Raw genomic sequence first — 22,795 nt, forward strand, 5'->3', positions numbered from 1 at the left:
GTTTTGAAGAAACAAAGCAGGCATATGAAAAGGAAAAAGGTAATGACAGTAATAGCTCCAGCAGTTGCTTTTTCTAAGAAAGAAACACAGATAAGCTCTGAGCATGTTTTCATTTCTAGAGGATGAAAGCGAGAACATACAGGTAGTTACAGAAAAAGCAAAGGCATTTTCTATGTCTAGGAGAAAGACAGATTTAAACAGTGAAAAACAGGTCAAGTGAATCATTTATAGAAGGAGAACATGAAGTTGTTTGCAGCAGAAACCCAACCGATGCCCCTCTCCATTGTGGCCGATCTTTTCTATGAGAGAACAACACCTAACTTGTTTAGTTATGTACTTTATTTTTCAGACTATTAGTCGCCCCCAGAATATAACTCACATCAGTCAAAAAATGTGTCATAAAGAGAAAAAAAAAACATAAGTTGCACCGGAATATAAGTCACATGTATTTAGAAATTTATTTAAAAATAATAAAAGACTAAAAACTGACATTTAATATGGTATGGCAATGTTTTCAATTACACAACTGAATCCACAATAAGCTGAATAACATAGAACATACCTGGGAGGTTGAATGGGGTGAATTAGCCTAACAAGCCAGCAACCCCAACTGGCAAGTTACCAGCGTGACGGGCCATCACGCTGAAAGTTGTCAAAATTATGCTGTAATTAGACCATGAGCGTAACGGTGCAACGTGTTAGGCTAGTAGTGCGACACGGTTGTTTGTTTGTATGTTTGAGAGCAACATAGAAAGTCAGTAAAACTCTTGAACGTACCAGTGAAGTGGTAATCTGGCTGCATGCGGCTCTTTGATCCCTCTGATGCAGCTCAGCTTTTTAAAAATAATTACAGTGTCATGTTTTGGACATATTTGGCCCACATGCAGAACACACTTGGGAGACTGAGAGCAGTTTAAGATGTTTATTTTACAAACACAGAACGAGCAAGGTAGAACGCGGAGTATCAGGTGGGGTCTGCGCCTAAAGAGAGGCGGGGGCCGGGACACGTTCAGTATGAGGAGAGAGGAGAGGAGTTAGGCAGCCCACAGTGGGCGAGTAAGGTGACTAGAGGACCGTGAGCTTACCACAGAGCACGGGGACCGGGCCGGGGGGGAGTGGAGCGGAGGAAAGGAACTCAGCGCAGTGTTGTCGTGATGGAGACCGGTGACTGAGCGACAGGAGGGCGGCAGGTGGAACTAGGGTGGGATCCAAGCAGCGCCAGTGGGAACGGTGGTTCGAGGACAGCTGGAGGAACCAGGGGAATCAGGTACGGCCTCAGCCCGACTTGGTACGACCAAGGGAGCACAAGGATGGTTCCAGAGTAGAATCCAGCTACTGGAGAGCACTGGTTTGATTTGGGAGATGTGGAAGGTGGAGTGTACTTGGGAGTGTGGAGGGAGGCGGAGACGAACGGCCGTGGGGTGATGATGGCTTGAATCTCGTATGGACCGGAGTAGCGGGGAGCTAATTTGCGGCGAGAGGATTGGGTGTTCTGGGTGGAGAGCCAGACCCGCTGGCCGGGGCGATAGTGCGCGGGGGGGAATTTGGGGATGGGGGTAGTTGGGGGGTCAGCAAACCGGCAGTTTTGCTCAGTAGTCCGCTAAAGGGTCTGAACGGTTTGGGTCCATAATTCCTGGCAGCGGCGGATATCTTGGTGAATCCATCTGATCGCCGTCCCCGTCTGATGGTGGACATGCCCTGGGATGACGGGAGGCCAGTAATAAAATCCAACGCTATGTGGGACCAGGGGCATTCAGCAACAGGGAGTGGCTGAAGGAGGCCCACGGGTGGTTTATTGGAGGATTTATTCTGTGCACAGGCGGGGCAGGCGAGGACAAACTCCCGGGCGTCCCTGGACATTGATGACCACCAGAAATGCCGGGAGATGAAAGTAATCGCGCGGTTAACACCGGGATGGGTGAATTTCTTTGAGTCAGCCCATTGAAGTAGACGAGGATGAACAGAAAGCGGAACGTAGGTCCGGTCTGGAGGCCCGTTACCAGCGTCTGGGTCTGATTGCTGGGCTTGTTGAATTAAATCCTCTATCTCCCAGTGGATGGCTCCAACGGTGCAGGTGGGAGGTAAGATGAGGGCAGGTTCTTTATTAGAGTCTTGGGGGCGTACAGGTGAGATACAGCGTCGGGTTTTTGGTTTTTGGAGCGAGGGCGGTAGGAGATGGAGAGGTAGAATTGGGAGACCAGTGGGCCTGTCTTGGGTTGAGACGCTTCGCGGTCTGGAGGTAGGCAAGATTCTTATGGTCCATCCAGATAACCACGGGCTACATGGACCCCTCGAGCCAGTGACGCCATTCTTCCAGGGTGAGCTTAATGGCTAGCAGCTCTCTGTCCCCCACTTCATAGTTACGCTCAGTTGGGGATAGGCGCCGAGAAAAGAAGGCACACAGATGGAGTCTCTGGTCGTTGGTGTCTGAGGCATTGATTTCCACTGTATATTGTTTCACAGGATCAGGATGAATGAGGATCGGTGCTTGTGAAAACCTTGTCTTCAGTTCGTCAAACGGCGAGTTGGCATCAGGGCTCCAGCGGAAAGGGATCTTCAGAGATGTGAGTGCGTGCAGGGGAGCGGCGATCTGACTATATCCTTTAATAAAGCGGCGGTAAAAGTTGGCGAAGCCGAGGAAGTGCTGGAGCTGCTTCCGTGTTTCAGGCACCGGCCACTCGAGGACTGCTTTGATCTTCTTGGGATCAGATCAGACCCGCCCTCCTTCCAGGATGAGGCCGAGGAAGGCCACTGAGGGCTTGTGAAACTCACTCTTTTCGGCTTTGACGAATAGACGATTCTCCAGGAGACATTGGAGAACCAGACGGACATGTTAGGGTTCAGAGAGGGTTTGAGTGTTGTTGAGGTATACAAAGACAAATATATTCAGAAAGTCCCGGAGGACGTCATTAACCAAGGCCTGAAAAACAGATGGGGCGTTGCACAGGCCAAAAGGCATCACCAGGTACTCAAAGTGGCCCAGAGGGGTCTTGAACGCTGTTTTCCATTCATCCCCCGGCGGATCCGTACTAAGTGGTAAGCGTTACGTAAATCTAGTTTAGTAAAGATGGTGGCGGACTGAACCAGTTCAAGAGCAGAAGAAAGTAGTGGCAAGGGATATTTGTTTTTAACCGTTATACTGTTTAGCCCACGATAATCTATGCATGGACTGAGGGTACCGTCCTTCTTGCCTTCAAAGAAGAAGCCAGCCCCAGGCGGAGAGGAGGAGGGGAGGATAAGACCCAACGCTAGGGACTCTTTAATATGTTTTTCAAGGGCCTGTCGTTCAGCACGGGAAATGTTATAAAGGCGACTAGTAAGTAGAGGGGCGCCCGGCAAGAGCTCGATTGCACAATCACACGGTCGGTGTGGTGATAACGACTCAGCCCGGGCTTTACTAAAAACCAGCTTCAGGTCATGGTACTGCTCGGGGACCAGACTTAAGTTAATGGAGTCCCCTTAGGTGAAAGTTTATGTGGGAGTAGGACCCGCGTAGACAGCGGACTGCATGCAGCGTGACAGGAGAGCCGGGACCAGGACTCGAACCCTCGGTCAGTCCAGTTAATATGTGGGTTGTGCTTTTATAACCAAGCATAACTCAGGACGAGTGGAGCGTGCTTAACAGGGAAAACAAAAAACGAGGTTAATTCCCTGTGGTTACCGGAGATAACAACTTCCAAGGGGCTTAGTTTGATGAGTGACCCGGGCAAGACTGCCTCCATCCAGGGCGGAAACCTGGAGAGGAGTGGACAAAGGTACACTTTCAATATTGGCTCGTAAAACGAATAACTGATCAATTAAATTAAAATCGCACCCTGAGTCAACCAGGGCGGAAAGACCAAAGTTTTCGTGAGCAGTTAACACAGTTGCTCGCAAGCAGAGTCTAGGAGATGCGGGAAACAAGATCTTAGTGTGGTCCTTTGGACCACACTAAGATCTTGTTTCTTAGTTCCTTAGTGTCTTAGATCTTGTTCCTTAGTGTGGTCCTTTGGACCACACTAAGGAACATTCGTCTTCCCGAATGTGCCTGCTGGGTCAGTTTGGCCAGAGTGTTCCTCTGTTATGTTTCGAACGTGTTTGGCCCACATGCAGAACACACTGGGGAGACTGAGAGCAGTTTAAGATGTTTATTATACAAACACAGAACGAGCAAGGTAGAACGCGGAGTATCAGGTGGGGTCTGCGCCTAAAGAGAGGCGGAGGCCGGGACACGTTCAGTATGGGGAGAGAGGAGAGGAGTTAGGCAGCTCAAAGTGGGCGAGTGAAGTGACTAGAGGTCCGTGAGCTTACCACAGAGCACGGGGACCGGGCCGGGGGGAGTGGAGCGGAGGAGAGGAACTCAGCGCTGCGTTGTCGTGATGGAGACCAGTGACTGAGCGACAGGAGGGCAGCAGATGGAACTAGGTCAGGGTCCGAGCAGCGCGAGTGGGAACGGTGGTTCGAGGACAGCTGGAGGAACCAGGGGAATCAGGTGGGGCATCAGCCCCACTTGAGGGAGCACGAGGATGGTTCCAGAGTAGAATCCAGAACAGCGTGAGCATCGAGGCTTGACTTGAAAACGTCTGAGCACGTAGGAACGCTTGGAGAGGGACTGGAGACAGGAATTAACGCAGGAAAGGAAGCTGCCGTAGGACAGTGGTCACTGAGGCGTACCTGACAGTATTTAATTAAAATGTGTTTTATTTTAGTTCGTACATTTTGAAAATGTAATTAGGCGCCTGCCATAGCATTTGCAATGAGGAGGCAGTGCTGCCTCCCATGCCAATGCATGGAGGCACCTATTACTATGCACCTCTAAAGGCGTCTCTTTATTATTAAAATTCTTTATTTTTCATCCGTCACGATTAATGCGGCCCGAAACGTAGCGTGCTCCCCCACAATATAGGTATCAAAACGTGCAGGTCGATTACGAGATGTGTGCTACTACTTTTATTGGCGTTTCGAGTTACCATGGCAACGCAATTAGCGAATAACCACCCCTTTATATCATAATTTTTTACGCCTTTATTAAACTTTTTCCAGCAAAAAAACGATAGCTTGTCTTCTTCCCCTATCCGTTACAAACTAAACGCAGAAAAAATTACGTCTCTATCATTTACGGATCAGGAAATATGGTTGTTAAGTCGTGATGTAACCACATTCCAATAATACTGTTTCCGGGTCCAAACGCTGGGTCCGCTCTAACTGCTCTGACGCTTTTGCGCGACTATGCCGCAGTGCTGTGTCCCATGTTGTTTAAATAGATCGGAGTTTAAAAAAACAAGTGACATTCAACTGTCTTTTTACCACTTTCCATGTGACGAGAAAGAGAAGAGGAAATGGCTGCAGTTGATAAGGTAAGTTACAAATTTTAAACAAATGAAGAAACTTTGTTCTGTGCCGCCTAGTTAAGATGAAACTAGCTATCTACGGCTAGTTAGCTAACGTTAGCTTTGGCAACAGTCTACAGACAAGCCGAAGCATGAAGATGTGCGTACGTAGCAAGAAACAACATTAGACCAGTTTGATATTATGATAATCTGCTAACTTTTCTCATTTCTATAATAATTGAGCATTGTTGGAGGGAGTCTGAGATATAAGATCAGAATCATGGTTAATGGCCAGGTATGATTACATATTTGATTCTGATCTTACATTGCTCAGTGTACATACACAGAACAAGCCTGGCCAAATCCAATCTTGAAGAAGCTGTGTGTGTCTTAGTATGCTTGGTTTCAGGTTATGGAACAAACAAACCCCCTTTTAGTAAATTAGTGTTATATTATGTAATACAGTATTATTAGGTATTATCAAAATTTCACCTGTAGTAGGTCAGTCTGGTCACTAGGAAGGTACTACAACCTTTGAATAATAATTTAAAAAAAATCCCTTTGGTGAATTAATGTAATTTTATTCTAAAAGTAATATTTATTAATAATTATATATATATTTTTTACAGACGTGAAAACTTCACTCCAAATTGCAACTCTAGGGTGTGCAGTTGGCATTTCCCCAATAGAAAAGCTGCTGGACCATCTGTACGGTGGGAGTGCCTCAGACAAGGCAATAACAGCTGACTGTGGACTTCTCCAACATTTACATCCCGGTGATATGGTTATGGCAGACAAGGGCTTCACAATTCGTGACATTTTGCCAGAAGGAGTTTCCCTGAACATCCCGTCTTTCCTCGTCAATGGACAGTTTACGCAGGAGGAAGTGAACAATAACCGATCAATTTCGAAACCTAGGATACATGTGGAGCGTGCAATTCAGCGACTGAAAGCGTTTCACATTTTGGACCACATTCCATACCAGTTTAAACTAAATGTAAACAAGATAGTTAAGGTGTGTGTCTTACAAATTTACAAACACCCATTCTCCGTGAAATTGGATGAGTTAACTGTATTTAACTGCTTGTATATGCATGAATTTCTGTATATTTGCTTGCATATTTGATTACACATTACATGTACTTACTATAGAGTTAAAAAAGACTGTTTGATATATAATAATAAATAAAATACCTGGCTTGTGTGAAATGTCAAAGTTTCATTTATTTTCTTAAAACTGTGAGAGTTGTAAGAATAGGAAAATCTTTATAAAATATAGGCTACACAGCATTTTATCTATCTCATTTTATCTTATCTTAAAGTAAAGCACTACAAACATTCAACATTTATCTTAAATTACTTTAAAGCAGTTCAAATTCTTTCAGTTATCCCAGTACAGGATTTGGACCAAACTGACAGAGTACAATCACCCGGTGATACTGAACACAACCATGCTAGCGGCTAACGGTTAGCATGTTGCTAACCGGAAGTAGCTCTAGGAAGCTTGTACAAACTTCTGCTTGACAGATTTGGTGAATTTTAGGATTTTCTCCCTTTTTAGGCACTTCTTAGTACAGGATTTCAACCAAACTAACAGAGTAACATCACCCGGTGATACTGAACACAACCATGCTAGCGGCTAACCGTTAGCATGTTGCTAACCAGAAGTAGCTTTAGGAAGGTCCTATCAACTTCTGCTTAGCCAGGGTTCTTCTGCCTTTACAGACAGAGAGAGGGCTGCAGCTGTCAGTCTCTATGACAACGCCGCTAGCAAGAGGCTCCTAGGAGGTCCATTGACTTAACATGGCACCTTTCGACGGCCTCTGCCGGGGCTGTGAAGACTGTAGGAACCTGAAATTCGCAGTGTTACTTCCTGTTAGTATTTTTGACGGTACGGTATGCACCAAGAGGCAGGCGCCTTGCTAAATTTCTTCAGAAATTTTTCTAGTTCTATGAATATTATGGCGATTTTGTAACATCTAAAATATTTTAAGATTTTAATAATTAATATTTAAAACAGCGGTTCCAAAACGTTTTTAGCCGCGCACCCCCTTCAGTGTCCCAACCGGGTTGATGCAACAACAATAAAATAAAAAATCTGTTGCAGTTACAACAACACAACCATCATAATAAAGGTTATGGAAATAAAATTAGAACATACTTTGAATAAAATTGCAATAAAGTTACACAACATCTACACCAGAATCCTGAGGATGTTCAGGTGCATTGGTGGCTCAGCCTGGAGCGAGAGAAAGATAGAGATGCTCAGATCGGCCACACCTCCCCAACCTGAAACATCTCTGAAGCGGCCATCCAGGTGGATTCATGGACTAAACTCTGATAATCTACCTGTGCGTGTTCTCACTTTGTTTATTTCTTGTACCAGCTTCTAAATCTGAGTCTGACTCACAATTTACACCGCAAAATACAAACACGAAGACATTTACTTTGATTTGTGTCCAATGACGAGCGAGTGAGCGAGAGAGAACACTTTGGTAGGGCAGCACAGAGTAACAATAAGAGAGGGATCCATAAAGATGTTATTAAATCAGAGAAATAAAAACTTTCCCAGCGGTTACATCTAGCAGCTAAACACACCCACAGCAACACACCTCGACTCCCCTCAGCCCCCACCACCGATTGCCGTTTTCCCTGTTCCTGTCTGAATACGCGCTAAAACCCCATCTTTAAAATTAACTGCACCTGTCTAAATCACAATGAAAATATTTCAACTCTGTGCGTGAGCATAGTCAAGAAATCACATCTACCACTAATCCCCCACCACCAACCCCTTGCAGAGGTGACGGCAGTGGTGTGGGCGTGTCATTCGTGAGAGTGAATGTCAGCTTCAGCTTGACGGCTGGCTGCACGGCGGCAGTAACAGGATGACAGCACGCAGAGACAATACCGCATTTTTGTTTGCTGACAGTCGATAATTTTAGAGAAAATCAGAGTTAAAAATGTTTTGTTCCATACAGAAATGTTATTTAGTTTTCTCTGCAGTCGTTCATTGATTTCATAAGTGTAACACAGTATAGTTTGTTTATACATAGCACAAAGGCAAAAAAAAAACGTTATATGCAGTGTTATTTCATTTCAATTTCAAAAGGGTTTTGTAGCTCCCAGTGTTTTTTTTTAATTGTGTGAAACAGGTCCAAATGGCTCTTTGAGTGGTAAAGGTTGCCGGCCCCTGGCTTAAGCAGTGTTTAGATATGCTTTATAAATAAATCTAACTTGCACACTACAATAGTAACAAGTTTCAAGTTTTAATCTTCAGACAATATTTGAGTAAAGATGACCATATAATTCATGGGACTGAGACAGGAGGAAATGCAATCAGATAGGGATTTCATATGCTACATTTCCATGTAAATATCTGTATTTTAAGCATGTGTGTTTTTAGCACCTTATAATTTAAATCACATGGTATTTAAAAAAAAAATTAAGTATTTTTCTAACTACTTTAACTGATAATACTTTCTGTTTTAATAGGCAGACATCTTAAAAAATATATTTCATTTGTTAAAATAGGGCAGCTTATTTGAAGAGTTATGTCTGAGAGTAAATCAAAATATTTGCGTTTCACAGTAATAGAAAATTAATTAGCAATTTACTGAACAATGTTAAAATATTATGTGTGCATCAAAAATTATGTTAAAATTATTATATATGTATTAATAGAGTTATTAAAACAAAAAGCTTTGCATTTATGTATATAGGTGGATAAAGGAAGATAAAGTTTCTAAAATGCATTACAACATGACCCAAAATTCTGTGGCAGAACTCATATTCTTTGAGAAAAACTAATTTCTACTTGTTACACCAAGTATTAAATAACATTCAAAACTTATGTAACCTAAATTATGTTGTATGTGATTACCAATTAAACTCTGATTTTACTAGTTTTATGTTTTCTGCTGACATGCAGCAGCGGTATAATTCAAAGTCATTCTGTCTTTCTTATTCCAGTAAAAAGCAGCAAACGATGACAAGCTTCATGTTGGGGAAAGACATCATGCACACTACAGCAACAGCTGTCTTGATCCTTCACATGATCGTCACCAACATGAGGCATCTGTCGATGGTTGAAGATGAAGGCTTCACTACAATTATCCGCACTTTTAACCCAGGTTTCATTCTCCCCTCAAGGACACACTTTACAAAACCAATGGAGAAAAAATATGAAGACACTTTCTAGGAAGTGAGGACTGAAATTAACACAAATTGCAGCAAGCTTGCTCTCACTGCTGCTGTATAGACAAGTGTAGCTAATGAAGGCTACCTAGGGGTTACATGCCACTACATCACAGATGATTGGCATATGGAGTCAGTCTGCCTTACCACCATGCCACTGCAGGATAGACATACAGCATCTGACATTGCAGAGTGGTTGGAGGAAGTACTAGTGAGGTTTGAAATTCCTCCTAGTAAAATCATTGAAATAGTGCATGACAATGGTGTACTAAGTTTGCACCATTGATGTTTGCTGCAGCACAATGGTGCTGCAGCAAACATCCTGGTGGAGAAGCATCAATCGTCTTCTCTGCGTTGTGCAGGTCATACCTTGCAACTTGTTATCAATGCTGCATTGAAGAATCCAAGCATTGAAAAAGCTATCGGGGCTGCTAGATGTCTCGTTGAACATTTTAAGAAAAGCTAGCTAGCTTGCACTAAGCTGAGAGAAAAACAACAACAAATGACCGCATATCAGCACAACCTTGTTCAAGACATAAGCACTAGATGGAATAGTATATTTTATATGATAGGCCAACTGGTTGAGCAGCGGTGGCCTGTAACAGCAACCTTGTTTGACAGTTCTGCCACAACAAAAGGCAAAAGGTATCTTGATTTGAAGCCAGAACAGTGGAGCTTGCTGGAGGAGATTTCATCAGCTCTCAAGCCTTTTAAGTGTGCCGCTGTGTTTATGAGTGGACAGAAATACACAACAATCTCTGCCATACCGCCACTTGTGAAGGGGCTACTTAAGTCCACCCAAGTTGCTGCCTTCCGAGTCAGTGCCACTCCGGGCTTTCCAACTTACTGCTGCAGAGCAGCTACAGGAGCGATGAAAAGGGGAGACTGCTTTCTCAGATACAACAGCTAACTCAGTGATTGTTGCAGCAGCCCTTGACCCAAGGTTTAGGAAACTTAAGTTTCTTTCACTTGCTGAAATCCTACAAGTCCAAACAAAACCGCAAACAATGGCACTTGCAGAGACAATGAAGATGGATTTCCAGCAGCATGACAGTTGCTGTAGCACTTCTACTTCTACCAAGTTGCAGAACCAGCGCCTCCTGCCAGCCTACTGAATTCCCTCCTTGGTTCTGATGATGAAGATGATGGCAGGGCTAATAAAGGGGACAATGTTTTAAACAGAGTAGGAAAAGAGGTCCTCACATATTTGGAAGAAAATCCATTGCAGTGGTGGAAGGCTAACAAAGATAGATATCCAATTTTGGCTAGGCTAGCCAGGTCCTACTTCTGTTAAACACCCTCAGAGCGTCTTTTCTCTGCAGCAGGAAACATAGCCTCCAAAAAGAGAGCCAGTCTTAGCCAGAGCACGTTGACATGCTAACCTTTTGGATGGCAAGGCCAAGTTCCTGAATAAAGGAAGGGAGTGAGTGAGTGAGTGAGTGAGTGAGTGAGTGAGTGAGTGAGTGAGTGAGTGAGTGAGTGAGTGAGTGAGTATGCATCTCCATCCATCCATCCATCCATCCATCCATCCATCTATCCATCCATCCATCCATCTTCTTCCGCTTATCCGGGGTCGGGTCACGGGGGTAGCAGCTTCAGTAGGGAGGCCCAGATGTCCCTCTCCCCAGCCACTTGGGCCAGCTCCTCCGGGGGAATCCCAAGGCGTTCCCAGACCAGCCGGGAGACGTAGTCCCTCCAGTGTGTCCTGGGTCTTCCCCTGGGGCTCTTCCTGGTGGGACGTGCCCGGAACACCTCACCAGGGAGGCATCCTAACCAGATGCCCGAGCCACCCCAACTGGCTCCTGTCGACGTGGAGGAGCTGCGGCTCTACTCTGAGTCCTCCCCGGATGACTGAGCTCCTCACCCTATCTCTAAGGGAGAGCCCAGACACACTACGGAGAATACTCATTTCAGCCGCTTGTATCCGGGATCTCGTTCTTTCGGTCATGACCCAAAGCTCGTGACCATAGATGAGGGTAGGAACGTAGATCAACCGGTAAATCGAGAGCTTCGCCTTTTGGCTCAACTCTCTCTTCACCACAACGGATCGATACAGCTCCCGCTTCACAGCAGACGCCACACCAATCCGCCTGTCGATCTTCCGCTCCATCTTCCCTCCATTTGTGAACAAGACCCCAAGATACTTGAACTCCTCCACTAGGGACAGCACATCCTCCCCAACCCGGAGGAGGCACTCTACCCTTTTCCGGTTCAAGACCATGGTCTTGGATTTGGAGGCACTGATTTTCATCCCGGCGGCTTCGCACTCGGCTGCGAACTGCTCCAGTGAGAGCTGTAGATCACGCCCCGATGAAGCTAATAGGATCACGTCATCCGCGAATAGCAGAGACGCGATCCTAAGGCCACCAACACCTTGGCTGCGCCTAGAAATTCTCTCCATAAAAGTTATGAACAGAATCAGTGACAAAGGGCAACCTTGGCGGAGTCCAACTCTCACCAGAAACGAGTCCGACTTACTGCCGGCAATGCGGACCAGACTCTGACACCGGTCATACAGACCCTGACAGCCCTTATTAAAGGGCCCGGTTTTCCATACTCCCGGAGTACCCCCCACAGGATCCCTCGAGGGACATGGTCGAATGCCTTCTCCAGATCCACAAAGCACATGTAGACAGGTTGGGCAAACTCCCATGCCCCTTCCAGGATCCTGCTGAGGGTGTAGAGCTGATCCCGTGTTCCATGGCCGGGACGAAAACCACACCGCTCTTCCTGAATCCGAGATTCGACTATCTGATGGACCCTCCTTTCCAGAACCCCTGAATAGACCTTACTAGGGAGGCTTAAGAGTGTGATTCCTCTGCAGTTGGAACACACCCTCCGGTCCCCCTTTTTGAATAGGGGGACCACCACCCCAGTCTGCCAATCCAGGGGAACTGCCCCCGATGTCCACGCAATGCTGCAGAGCAGCGTTAACCAACACAGCCCCACGACATCCAGAGCCTTAAGGTACTCAGGGCGAATCTCATCCCCCCCCGGGGCCTTGCCACCGAAGAGCTTTTTAACAACCTCGGCGACCTCAGCACCAGAGATGGGAGAACCCGACCCAGAGTCCCCAGGCTCTGCTTCCACAATGGAAGACATGTTGGTGGGATTAAAGAGGTCTTCGAAGTATTCCACCCACCGACGCACGATGTCCCGTGTCGAGGTCAGCAGCACTACCCCCACTGTAAACAGTGTTGGTACTGCACTGCTTCCCCTTCTTGAGACGCCGGACCAGAATCGCTTGGAAGCCGTACGGAAGTCTTTCTCCATGGCCTCTCCGAAGCTCCGTCTAATGGGGGACTCTGCCAGACGTTCCCAGGAAACCCTCGCAATACGTTTGGGCCTGCCAGGTCTGACCGGCTTCCTCCCCCACAATCGGACCCAACTCACCACCAGGTAGTGGTCAGTGGAGAGCTGCGGCCGCAGGTCAGATGAAACAACAACAAAGTCGATCATCGAACTGCGGCCTAGGGTGTCCTGGTGCCAAAAGCACATGTGGACACCCTTATGCTTGAACATGGTGTTCGTGATGGACAATCCGTGACGAGCACAGAAGTCCAACAACAGAACACCACTCGAGTCCAGATCAGGTGGGCCATTCCTCCCAACCACGCCTCTCCCGGTCTCACTGTCATTGCCCCAGCAAAACGAGGGAGTCCCCAGATGGGGCACTCTCCAGTATCCCCTCCAAGGACCCCAAAAAGGGTGGGTAATCTGAACTGCTGTTTGGCGTATAGGCGCAAACAACAGTCAGAACCCGTCCCCCACACGTATGCGGAGGGAGGCAACCCTCTCGTTCACCGGGAGAACTAGAGAGTGCATCTCTGAGTGACTAAGTCAGCGAGTAAGAGTCATGGAAGTTCATGTTTACCTGTTCTCTACATTAATAGTAATAAGGAAGTATTAATGTTGCAACAAATCCTGTTATTGAGTTTTGTTATTTGGATGTCTTTATCCTATTCAGTGTTTCCCGCAGGAATTTGCTTAGGCGAGGCGGTGAGTTGTCGGCCGGAACAAGTTTTGCGCGGATGACTGGTGGAGAGGGGGTGGAGTGTGGGGGTCTCGATGGCTCGACGCAGACGCCGACGGTGAAGTCGACCTGCTTCTCGCTTGAAAGTATCCATGTATTTTTGCCTGTTTTTTCCCTGCCATTCACTATATGCACGCGAGAAAGCAACAACAAAACAACGTGTGTTAACGTCAAATAAACATGCAAGCATATAGAGTTCGGGTTTTTTTTTTTTTTTTTTGGAATGTTGGCGAGGCGGCCACCTCGCCAAGATAGTGCTGCGGGAAACACTGCTATTGTTCCAACAACTCAAGGCCTTTAAAAGACAAAAATGCCTGTTCTTTTTGCACTTCATTAAACAAAGTTTGCTATACATTTTGCAGGTATGTTGCTGCCTTTTTCATATAAATTTGTGTCATTTTGGACGCAAACATTCATTTTATTTATTGCAAAAGAACAGCTATAGAGCAACCTATTTTTTGGAGTGAAAATATGATCAACTGTACTTTTGTATTGACTGCTTCAATGTGTCCTGATTTCAATGTTACTTAATGCAGGTTTTATGTATATTACCTGAGTAATTACTGTGCTCCACATTTTCTGTTTTCCGACAAAACCAATAGTAACTTCCAGCTAGCTGTGAAGAAAATGCGTTAGCAACCAGTTTACAGCAGCTACCTAAGCTTTTGTAAACAACGAAGAGCTGGACCAACTGATAGAACTTTTAACTGTTTGGAGAAATGACATCTGTGAGTTATCACCTCAGCAGGGCATCCACTCTTTGCAGCACTGTTGATAAAATCCAGCTTCAGCCGTCTCTGAATGTATTCCAGATCAGCCTCTGACTTCAAGAACTGGAAGGACAAAATAAAAATAGTAAAGATTTACAGATAAATGTCTTATTAGTTCTTTTTTATCGATATGCCAACAAACATCTGAAAGATCTCTAGCTGATTCTTGTATAATGTAGCTAAAATTCTAACGTCAGTTTCAAGAAGATATTTTTCCAGTCTCATACCCTTGTTATCGGCTATTTGTGAAAAACAATAGAATTTTAAAGTCAGCAATTGACTTTTTATTTTATTTTTTTAAAGAGATCTCATTGTCCTTAGAAGAAAGGGAGATAGATATTTTAGCTATCAGCTCCTCTCCTGTGGAACCAACTCCCAGTTTTGGTCTATGAGTCAGACATGCAGCCAGTCTACTTTTAAGACTAGGCTTAAAACTATCCTTTTTGACAAAGGTTATAGTTAAGAGTGGCTCATGTTACCCTGAGCTATTTCTGTAGTTATGTTGCTATAGGATTAGGCTGCAGAGGACATAAGGGTCTATTTTTCTCACTCTGCTGAGTGAGAGAGAGAAACTTTTAACTCTTTGTTCTGTTGTTTTTTCTTCATAGTAAGTAAACATGGTCTGTTAGATGTGACATCATCTAGGGTAGGCACATCATCTGCCATTACCATATAACATAGAAAGGATTCCTGGATCAATGTGTGCTTCTGTGCTTTCTGTGTCTCTGCTCTGTCTTCTCTAACCCCCAGTGGGTCGAGGCAGATGACCGTTCACACTGAGCCTGGTTCTGGTTCTGCTGAAGGGAGTTTTCCTATCCACTGTCGCTTCATGCATGCTCAGTATGAGGGATTGCAGCAAAGCATTTGACAATGCAGACGACTGGCCACTGTGGCTCTACACGCTTTCAGGAGTGAATGTTGGCTTGTCAAGACTCCACGCAATTTGCTGGCTTTCCAAAGACAGGAAACTTTGTGACCAATCTGTATGATTTGATTGAATTTGACTTTGTAAAGTGCCTTGAGAGGACTGATGATTTGTTGTGAATTGGCACTATATAAATAAAACTGAATTCAATAATCGTCACTCTCTCCACTTCCTGATTTTACCTGCCCAGCATTGTTTTTTTGTATGAGAGTCCAGCACTGAAGCTGAAACATTCCTCTGGCTTGTTAGATTAAATATGTTAAAGTATAGTTTCTGTTTCAAGAGTCATTTTCTTACTAAAGAAGAAGTCTACATTAAAGAAGACCACTTTTACAAGGTAAAGAACCTGAGAGAACTGCAGCTGGGTGTGGTTAATTTTGCTTATCGGTCCAATAATATTAAATTAATTTCTGTTACAGACTATAGATCTAGCTTAACATTTCTCTTTCACACATTAAACATGACATGTTTTTAAGTTGATCAATAGAGCTCAACCCCATTTGGGTTATAACACTGACCATTACAATTTCACAGTGTCACTTGATAACCAGAGACAGAGTTATTCAAAAATAACTTAACTAGTAAAATGAGTGAAAGTGTGGAAGTTTTTATTTTTCTGCCACACACTGACAACTATTTGATATATTTGTTATTAATTCTTTCGAAAAGCCTGCCAAATGATGTGAAAAGCTTCCCAATTTTTACAACCCGCCCATAAGCTATCTTTTCAGCTCAATGTGTTTAAAAGAAGCCCAACTGAGTTGTTGTTTGTTTGTCCTGGCTGCTGCACAACAGCTAGCCAGCTGCGGTGACACGTCCGGGTACATCCAAGCATTTTTAAAATTAAGTGATATGCCAACACACTGATCAGATATTTGATGTTTACGTAGCTAACTTCATGTGTAAAAACATTTTTAAAAGTTACTTTTATGTCACAGAAAGCGTCATATATGCAACTTTATTCTCAGCTTTCACTCCTCTCTGTTTCCATTTGAACAATTCTCTTCAACCTGCAATGCATCATGGAATAGGGTGGGGCTTGAAAGATATACCAGACCCATCCTTCAAATCGGGGAAATGGAGGACACATTTGCAGACGCAATTTTAAGGAGCCTTAGGAGCCTTTGTCGCTTCCCTGTGACGTAATCGGCCTACAAATGTGGTCTTCGAAGGATGCAGCCCCTAAATTGTGACACACCCAATGTAACCGTCTGTTGTTGTATGAATAGCACCTGATTTTCTTAGACTAGCTTATTTAAAATGAAGCAAAGTTGCCAAATAACACTCCTGTAGATAGTGAAGCACCTATGACAGAAACTATGTGTATTGCAACATACTTCATTTTATAAGTACATACTCTCAAGTAAATAATGTATGTTGAACAAATCATGTAGTGTCTGCTGCATGTTTTGCTTGTACTCTTCACTAACAGAGAAAAGTGATCTACATCTGTCTGGACAGTTGCACTAAGGACATATTTCCACATCTGTCCACAAGAGAAGGCTATAAAAGTACACTTTTGCAGAGCCAATAAAATTGTTAAACCTTTGAACTTTTCTAAACTTCCGCAAAGAAAAAAAAGTGAAACTTTACTTCTAACAGGAGTGTAATCATTTTAATAGTTTTGTCACATACTTGACCTCACCAAAAGACTCAATTTTAGAAAAAACATTTATTAATAAAAACAGTTTCACAATCTCCCATCGTTATGCTAAGTTGTAATGTAAAAGAATCGAAGCTAAGCTCCAATAGGTTTAATGATTAAATCTACATAATTAAACCTTTAATAAATTCAGTTTGACCTCACCTCAACATTTTGGGTTGGGATGCCAAACTGTTACCTCGCCTAGGGTACTAAAATAGTTAGAGCAAGAGTTCTGTGTGGATGTAATCTTCCAATAACTGGAAACACTTTTCTGAGATTAGTTCATTTTATATATTCCACAGTAACGACATTTTTCACTATGAAGCAGAAAACGACCAACTCAATGGTTCACATGTTCGCAGGTAAAATTCAGAATATCTGGTATCACACACCCCAGCCAGGTCCCCTGTCTCTCTAGAAAGGCTAATCGAAATAGAAGCTTAGGCTTAGAAAAGAGGAAAGACCAAATAATCTAACACAGTAGGCTACCTACCATCGACTCAAGTTTTTCCACTGTCGGCTCCATGTTGAATACCATAGACATGTCTATGTTGAATACCCCTTACTTTTAGAACGGCTTCTCTGATTGGCCAGTTGTCTCGAACAACCAAAGCTGGTTGGGTAGCTGTGTTTTTGCGCCGAGAGTTATAGCCATAGTACGTAGACGCCTCATTACGTGCTGGTGCGTAGCCTGCGTCGCCGCCATCTTGGATAGGTCTCTCCAACGCCAATGCTGCCATATAAGTTATCCGGTGTAAACGCAGCTTTACCCGTATTTTCTACAGCTTTCTGCAAAGAGCTGTGCAAAACCATTCTTTTTCAAGGATTTAAGCTCCAGTCCTATTTGTAAGCAGGGTAGTGTAAGACACTGGAATGACAACACTTTTCCAGGCCTAAAAAAACCCTGTGTGTAAGCATGTACAGCACGCAAAAATATAAAGAAATTATTGTTGGTGTTTAGAGAAGGCTCGGGCTTATACAAGTGAGAGTGAAATAGATTTAAATCAATAAAGCAACTTGTTTCTTTATTAAAATATAAAATGTATTCATACATGTATTGATATGTAATACCATACCATTTAAGAGCATAAAACAAAGTATTTCAGCATGAAAGCACGTATTTATACAATAATATTCCATATATCTGCCTGGTAAAGAGCATAAATGTATGAAATATGTTGTTTAAACAACGTATTTCAGCATTAAAACATTTTTTTCTTTATGTGTGACAACATCCTGTATGATAACCACATTTCTACCGTTTGTAACAGAGCAAACCATGGGAAAATCAGGTAAAATTTCAGGGAGTTATGTTTACCTGGGCAAACAGCATCCTCAGTACAACTAAATGCACTGGGGGCACCTGTGAAACCCATCTAAAAAGGCGGCCGCGCTGAAACGTCAGCTCAGCACCAGTTCATGGGGCTTCTACCTATAGACAATATAGGCCCTGTCTCAATACTCACACTTCCACCCTTGTGCCCCTCAAATGCGCGTTTCCGCTGAGAGTGTGAGTCACTGATCTCTATTTATTCACTGGATTGCTGGTTGACCCGAAAAACTGAAGTCACTGGCCGCCATCTTGCTCCTCCCTACTCTCACAGAATCCCATAGGATTTGGCTGCAACAACAAGCAGTTTTCTGGCTGTGGGAAAAAATTTCACAGGTAATTAAACAGTCAGTGGAGTGGATGTACTAACACTATCAAGTATATAGTTATGTGTGTGTGTGTGTGTGTGTGTGTGTGTGTGTGTGTGTGTGTGTGTGTGTGTGTGTGTGTGTGTGTGTGTATAAATAACATGCAAAATATTTCAGCACATGACTTTCTCAGTACTTGATAGTATTAGTACATGACATAAAAGTATACGGCATTTGATATTTTAAAAGTTTTAAGCCCACCCTAAACATGAGAAAATCCTCGTTATTCGATGCTGTAGCGCACGTATTCCCTAGTTACTGGAAGAAAATTGGGAGTACCAATATGGCGGCTGGTGGCTTCACAGTGAGTGTACTACCAACGGCGAATCAGCAATCCAGGGAATAAATAGAGATCAGTGGTGTGAGTGCGTAGTATGGAGCCAAAATAGTAGCTTTAACATTTGCAAATGTGTGTGGAGAGTTGTGTGTCTGTATCTAGATTTGTGTGTGTGCAGTGAGATTTGAAAATGTGTAAATAAATGTGTAAATGTGTGAGGAGATTTGTGTGTCTGTACAACAATCTGCAAATGTGTAAAACTACTTGTGTGTAATCCGTTTTGCAAATGTGTAAAAAAAATCCACAAATCTGTATTCAGATTTGCAAATGTTTACTAAGATTTGCAAATGTGTAAAAAATCCACAAATCTGTATTCAGATCTGCAAATGTGTACTGGAATTTAAAAATGTGTGCTAAGATTTGCAAATGTGTAAATCAACCTGTAAGCACACAGAGACACTTGTGTCTGAAGTATTTTCGCTTCAAGACCCAGAAATACAGACAAATCATAGGTTACAAGTCAAGCGGTTTTTCGGTTGGCTCTCTTTACACATGTGATTTTTGCTACCCTTCTGCCGCGTGAGTATTAGGGCCAGGCTAGAGAAGTTTTTTGTTTTTTTTTAATACGAGAATAAAGTCATAACATTATGAGAATAATGTTGTAACATTATAAAGTCGTAACTTTATGAGAATAAAGTCATAATATTACGAGAATAAAGTCATAATATCACGAGAATAAAGTCATAATATTATGAGAATAAAGTCGCAACATTATGAGAATAAAGTCATAATATTACGAGAATAAAGTCATAATATTATGAGAATAAAGTCATAATATGAGAATAAAGTCGCAACATTATGAGAATAAAGTCATAATAAAACGAGAATAAAGTTGCAACATTATGAGAATAAAGTCATAATATTATGAGAAAAAAAGTTGTATTTTATGACAACTCTTACAAGAAGCACTGTCTTCCCTAAAATGAGGAATATTGAGCATCTTGTGAAGTTATACTTTGGAATCGGTTTCACAAATAAGGAAATATTAAGTCTTTTAGCACACCAGCATCAAATTATTATCAGCATCAGAACTTTAAAATGACTGGGCAAACGTCTTTGTCTGTATCGAAGAAAGAACCAAACGGATCCAGAAGAAATTGCCTCTTTCGTGGAAGAAGAGCTGTCTGGTAGCGGTCGCCTACAAGGCTATCGGTGGTTATATCTGCGTGCCATTCAAAGAGGGATTGTTGTTTCTCAAAACAAAATGGGGATGATTATCAAGATTTTGGATCCCGAGGGAGTGGAACTCCGACGAGCACGGCGTCTCCGACGTCAGCAGTACACCAGCAGGGGGCCCAATGCTCTGTGGCATATGGATTCATATGATAAACTTAAGCCGTTTGGCATAGCAATCAATGGCTGCATTGACAGATTTAGTCGGCACATTATGTGGATAGAAGCCCATTACTCTAACAGTGACCCAAAGGTGATCGCGGACTACTTCATTAACACAGTGACATGTATTGGAGGCTGCCCACAGCAGGTGCGAGCCGACCAAGGTACGGAAAATGGGCATGTCAGAGAAATGCAGATGTTCTTACGGAGGAATCACCAGGACCATTATGCAGGAGAAGGAAGCTTTATTTACGGTTGCAGCACGGCAAATCAACAGATTGAGTCATGGTGGGGAGTTTTACGTAAGCAGAGTGTGCAATTTTGGATGGACATTTTTAAAACCATGAGAGATGATGGCTATTTCACAGGCAGCTTCTTGGACAGAAACCTGATACAATTCTGCTTTCTCAACCTTATCCAGGTAATTTCTAAATGACTGTTTAAGTGACACTGTCACAGTGATGTACATAGTTTACTTTGAACAAATCAAATTCAATATTCACTCCCAGCAGCAATATCTTCAAATACTTTGTAATTGTCAAAATACCTATTGTGCTGGCTTTTGTATTTTATGTCAGTCTATATTTTGCTAAAATAAATTATCCTATAACAAGGGGTCTTGTTGGTGGCAACCATTTTAATTGAATATTTATTGTTATAGGATGAACTGGACAAGGCTGTAAGAACATGGAATTCGTACCTAATAAGAACAAGGCCCGCCCATGGAACACCTGGAGGACGCCCTATTCTAATGTTCAGCATGCCACAGCTGTAAGCAGCAGAAGACAAACTCCAACCTGTTCTGGAGGAGGATATAGCTGTTTGCAGGGAGGAGTGCACCCCAAAAGGGCAGTACCCCTGTGATGAAACTGTTTTTGAGCTTTGCATCCTCCTTATGGACGAAAATGGCTGGGAAGCTCTTACAGATGCATATGCTGCAGCAGAATTGTATTCATTATTAAGAAATTTGATACTGGGAAATCTTTGAATTGTTGTAACATTAATAATTACCTTCCCGTACTGGATCTGCCTGAGAAGGAGGTGAACTCACACCCTTTACTTTGTAAAAATAGTATAAACCCACTGAATATCAGTTATTTGAAAATATAACTTAAGTACAAGTTTGTATCATTAGAAAAAAGTACTGTTGGTATATAATCTAAATGTTTTCATGATAAATAAAAATCCCCTTGTAAGCTGTGAAACTATTTTCCTCTGTAGCATGTATTTGTAATTCTTATTTAAAGTACCTCAAACTTGTATCTGGGTGGGCATTGTGTCTGAGTGAAAGTACTGTATGTAGTTAAAGCCCATTGGCACAGAATAAACATTTCAAATCTTTCTCTGATAATTTTTTTCAGATAAATCTTTAAAAAAAAATGAGTCAACTACACAATTTCTCAAAAAAATGTATTACTAACTTTTAAAGTGTAGAAAGGCAGCCATTAATTATAAAACCTTCCACAAGGAATTTGCAAATGACCCATGGAAAATACATCACTAATCCTTAACCATTAAATGTATCTATGTCACGTGGCTGGCCTTAAGAGGTTGGAGTACGTGGGGTGTGGAAGGATTGATGCAGAGGCAGAGATGTCGTGGTCCACAATTTTTAATTATTTGTTTTTTCTACCACCTATTTACAAAGTGCAAAGGAGGTTGAGAGAGCAATGTGTCTTCTCCAGCAGCAGCACAGTTAATGATGAAACAGGCGCCTTTAAATACTGTCTGACTAACTGGTAAAAACCATAAAACTCTCCCAGGGGTGTACATTTAAAGATGACACCCTAAAACTATCTAAAACCCTCAATAAACCATAACAACAACCATAAACCATGTAAAAGCCCAAGCTATCTACATAAAATCCTAAACCAAACACCAAAGATAAATAGAAACCTCATAACCATATAAAAAGCTAAACTTGGCTCCCCTATACATTTCCCTGCCTTGGTCCAGTCCGGAACCTTCTTAAGGAAGTCGTTTCCGCCCCGGCCTCTTTTAGGGGACGGGCCTGGACACAAGGACAAGGTGAGTACAAACCAAACATTTCACTTACACATACAACACTAAGGATAAAATAGATATTGCACACATGTTGATGTTCTAATTTTGTCACCCTTCTTCTCCAGGGCCCAACCACTCTACTTTAAAGTGCTGCAGTGCCACTGGATCTAAAACCAGGAAAAAGGAAATGCATTCAATAAACATTTATACAAGCAACTGTGTGCAATTATTTCTTAAATGTGCAAATATGCATCCTTAAAGTGCTGTATGCTATCTAAAGTGCTAAATAAAGTGCTTAAATACAAAGTTAAATGTTCATTCTTAGATGTAACAAACGGCTGTTTGTTACATTTCCCCCCTCTTCTCGGGAAGACGAAGCCTCAGTCTTCAGCAACTCGGGACAGACAGTCTGCCACAGTGTTAGTCTTGCCAGGTTGGTACTGCACGGTGAAGTTATAGGGCTGCAGGGACAGGTACCATCCTGCAATGCGGGTGTTGGCATCTCTCATGCGGTGCAACCATTGAAGTGCCCGATGGTCAGTCTC

General features: G+C 43.0%; 1 protein-coding gene across 1 annotated transcript in view; it reads right to left on the reverse strand.

Annotated features, from left to right (window-relative positions):
• The window catches only part of ska2 (spindle and kinetochore associated complex subunit 2), a 64,736-nt gene extending 47,249 nt beyond the window's left edge, over positions 1-17,487 (reverse strand). The window contains exons 1-2 of the mRNA XM_036131989.1: positions 17,370-17,487; positions 14,277-14,369 (exon numbers count right to left, since the gene is read on the reverse strand). Of these exons, the coding sequence (XP_035987882.1) occupies positions 14,277-14,369; positions 17,370-17,420 (144 nt within the window). The 5' untranslated portion in view covers positions 17,421-17,487. The remainder of the gene's footprint in view (positions 1-14,276; positions 14,370-17,369) is intronic.
• Between the last annotated feature and the right edge of the window lie 5,308 nt (positions 17,488-22,795).

Source organism: Fundulus heteroclitus, unplaced genomic scaffold (genome assembly GCF_011125445.2).
Source record: "Fundulus heteroclitus isolate FHET01 unplaced genomic scaffold, MU-UCD_Fhet_4.1 scaffold_463, whole genome shotgun sequence".
NCBI classification, from domain to species: domain Eukaryota; kingdom Metazoa; phylum Chordata; class Actinopteri; order Cyprinodontiformes; family Fundulidae; genus Fundulus; species Fundulus heteroclitus.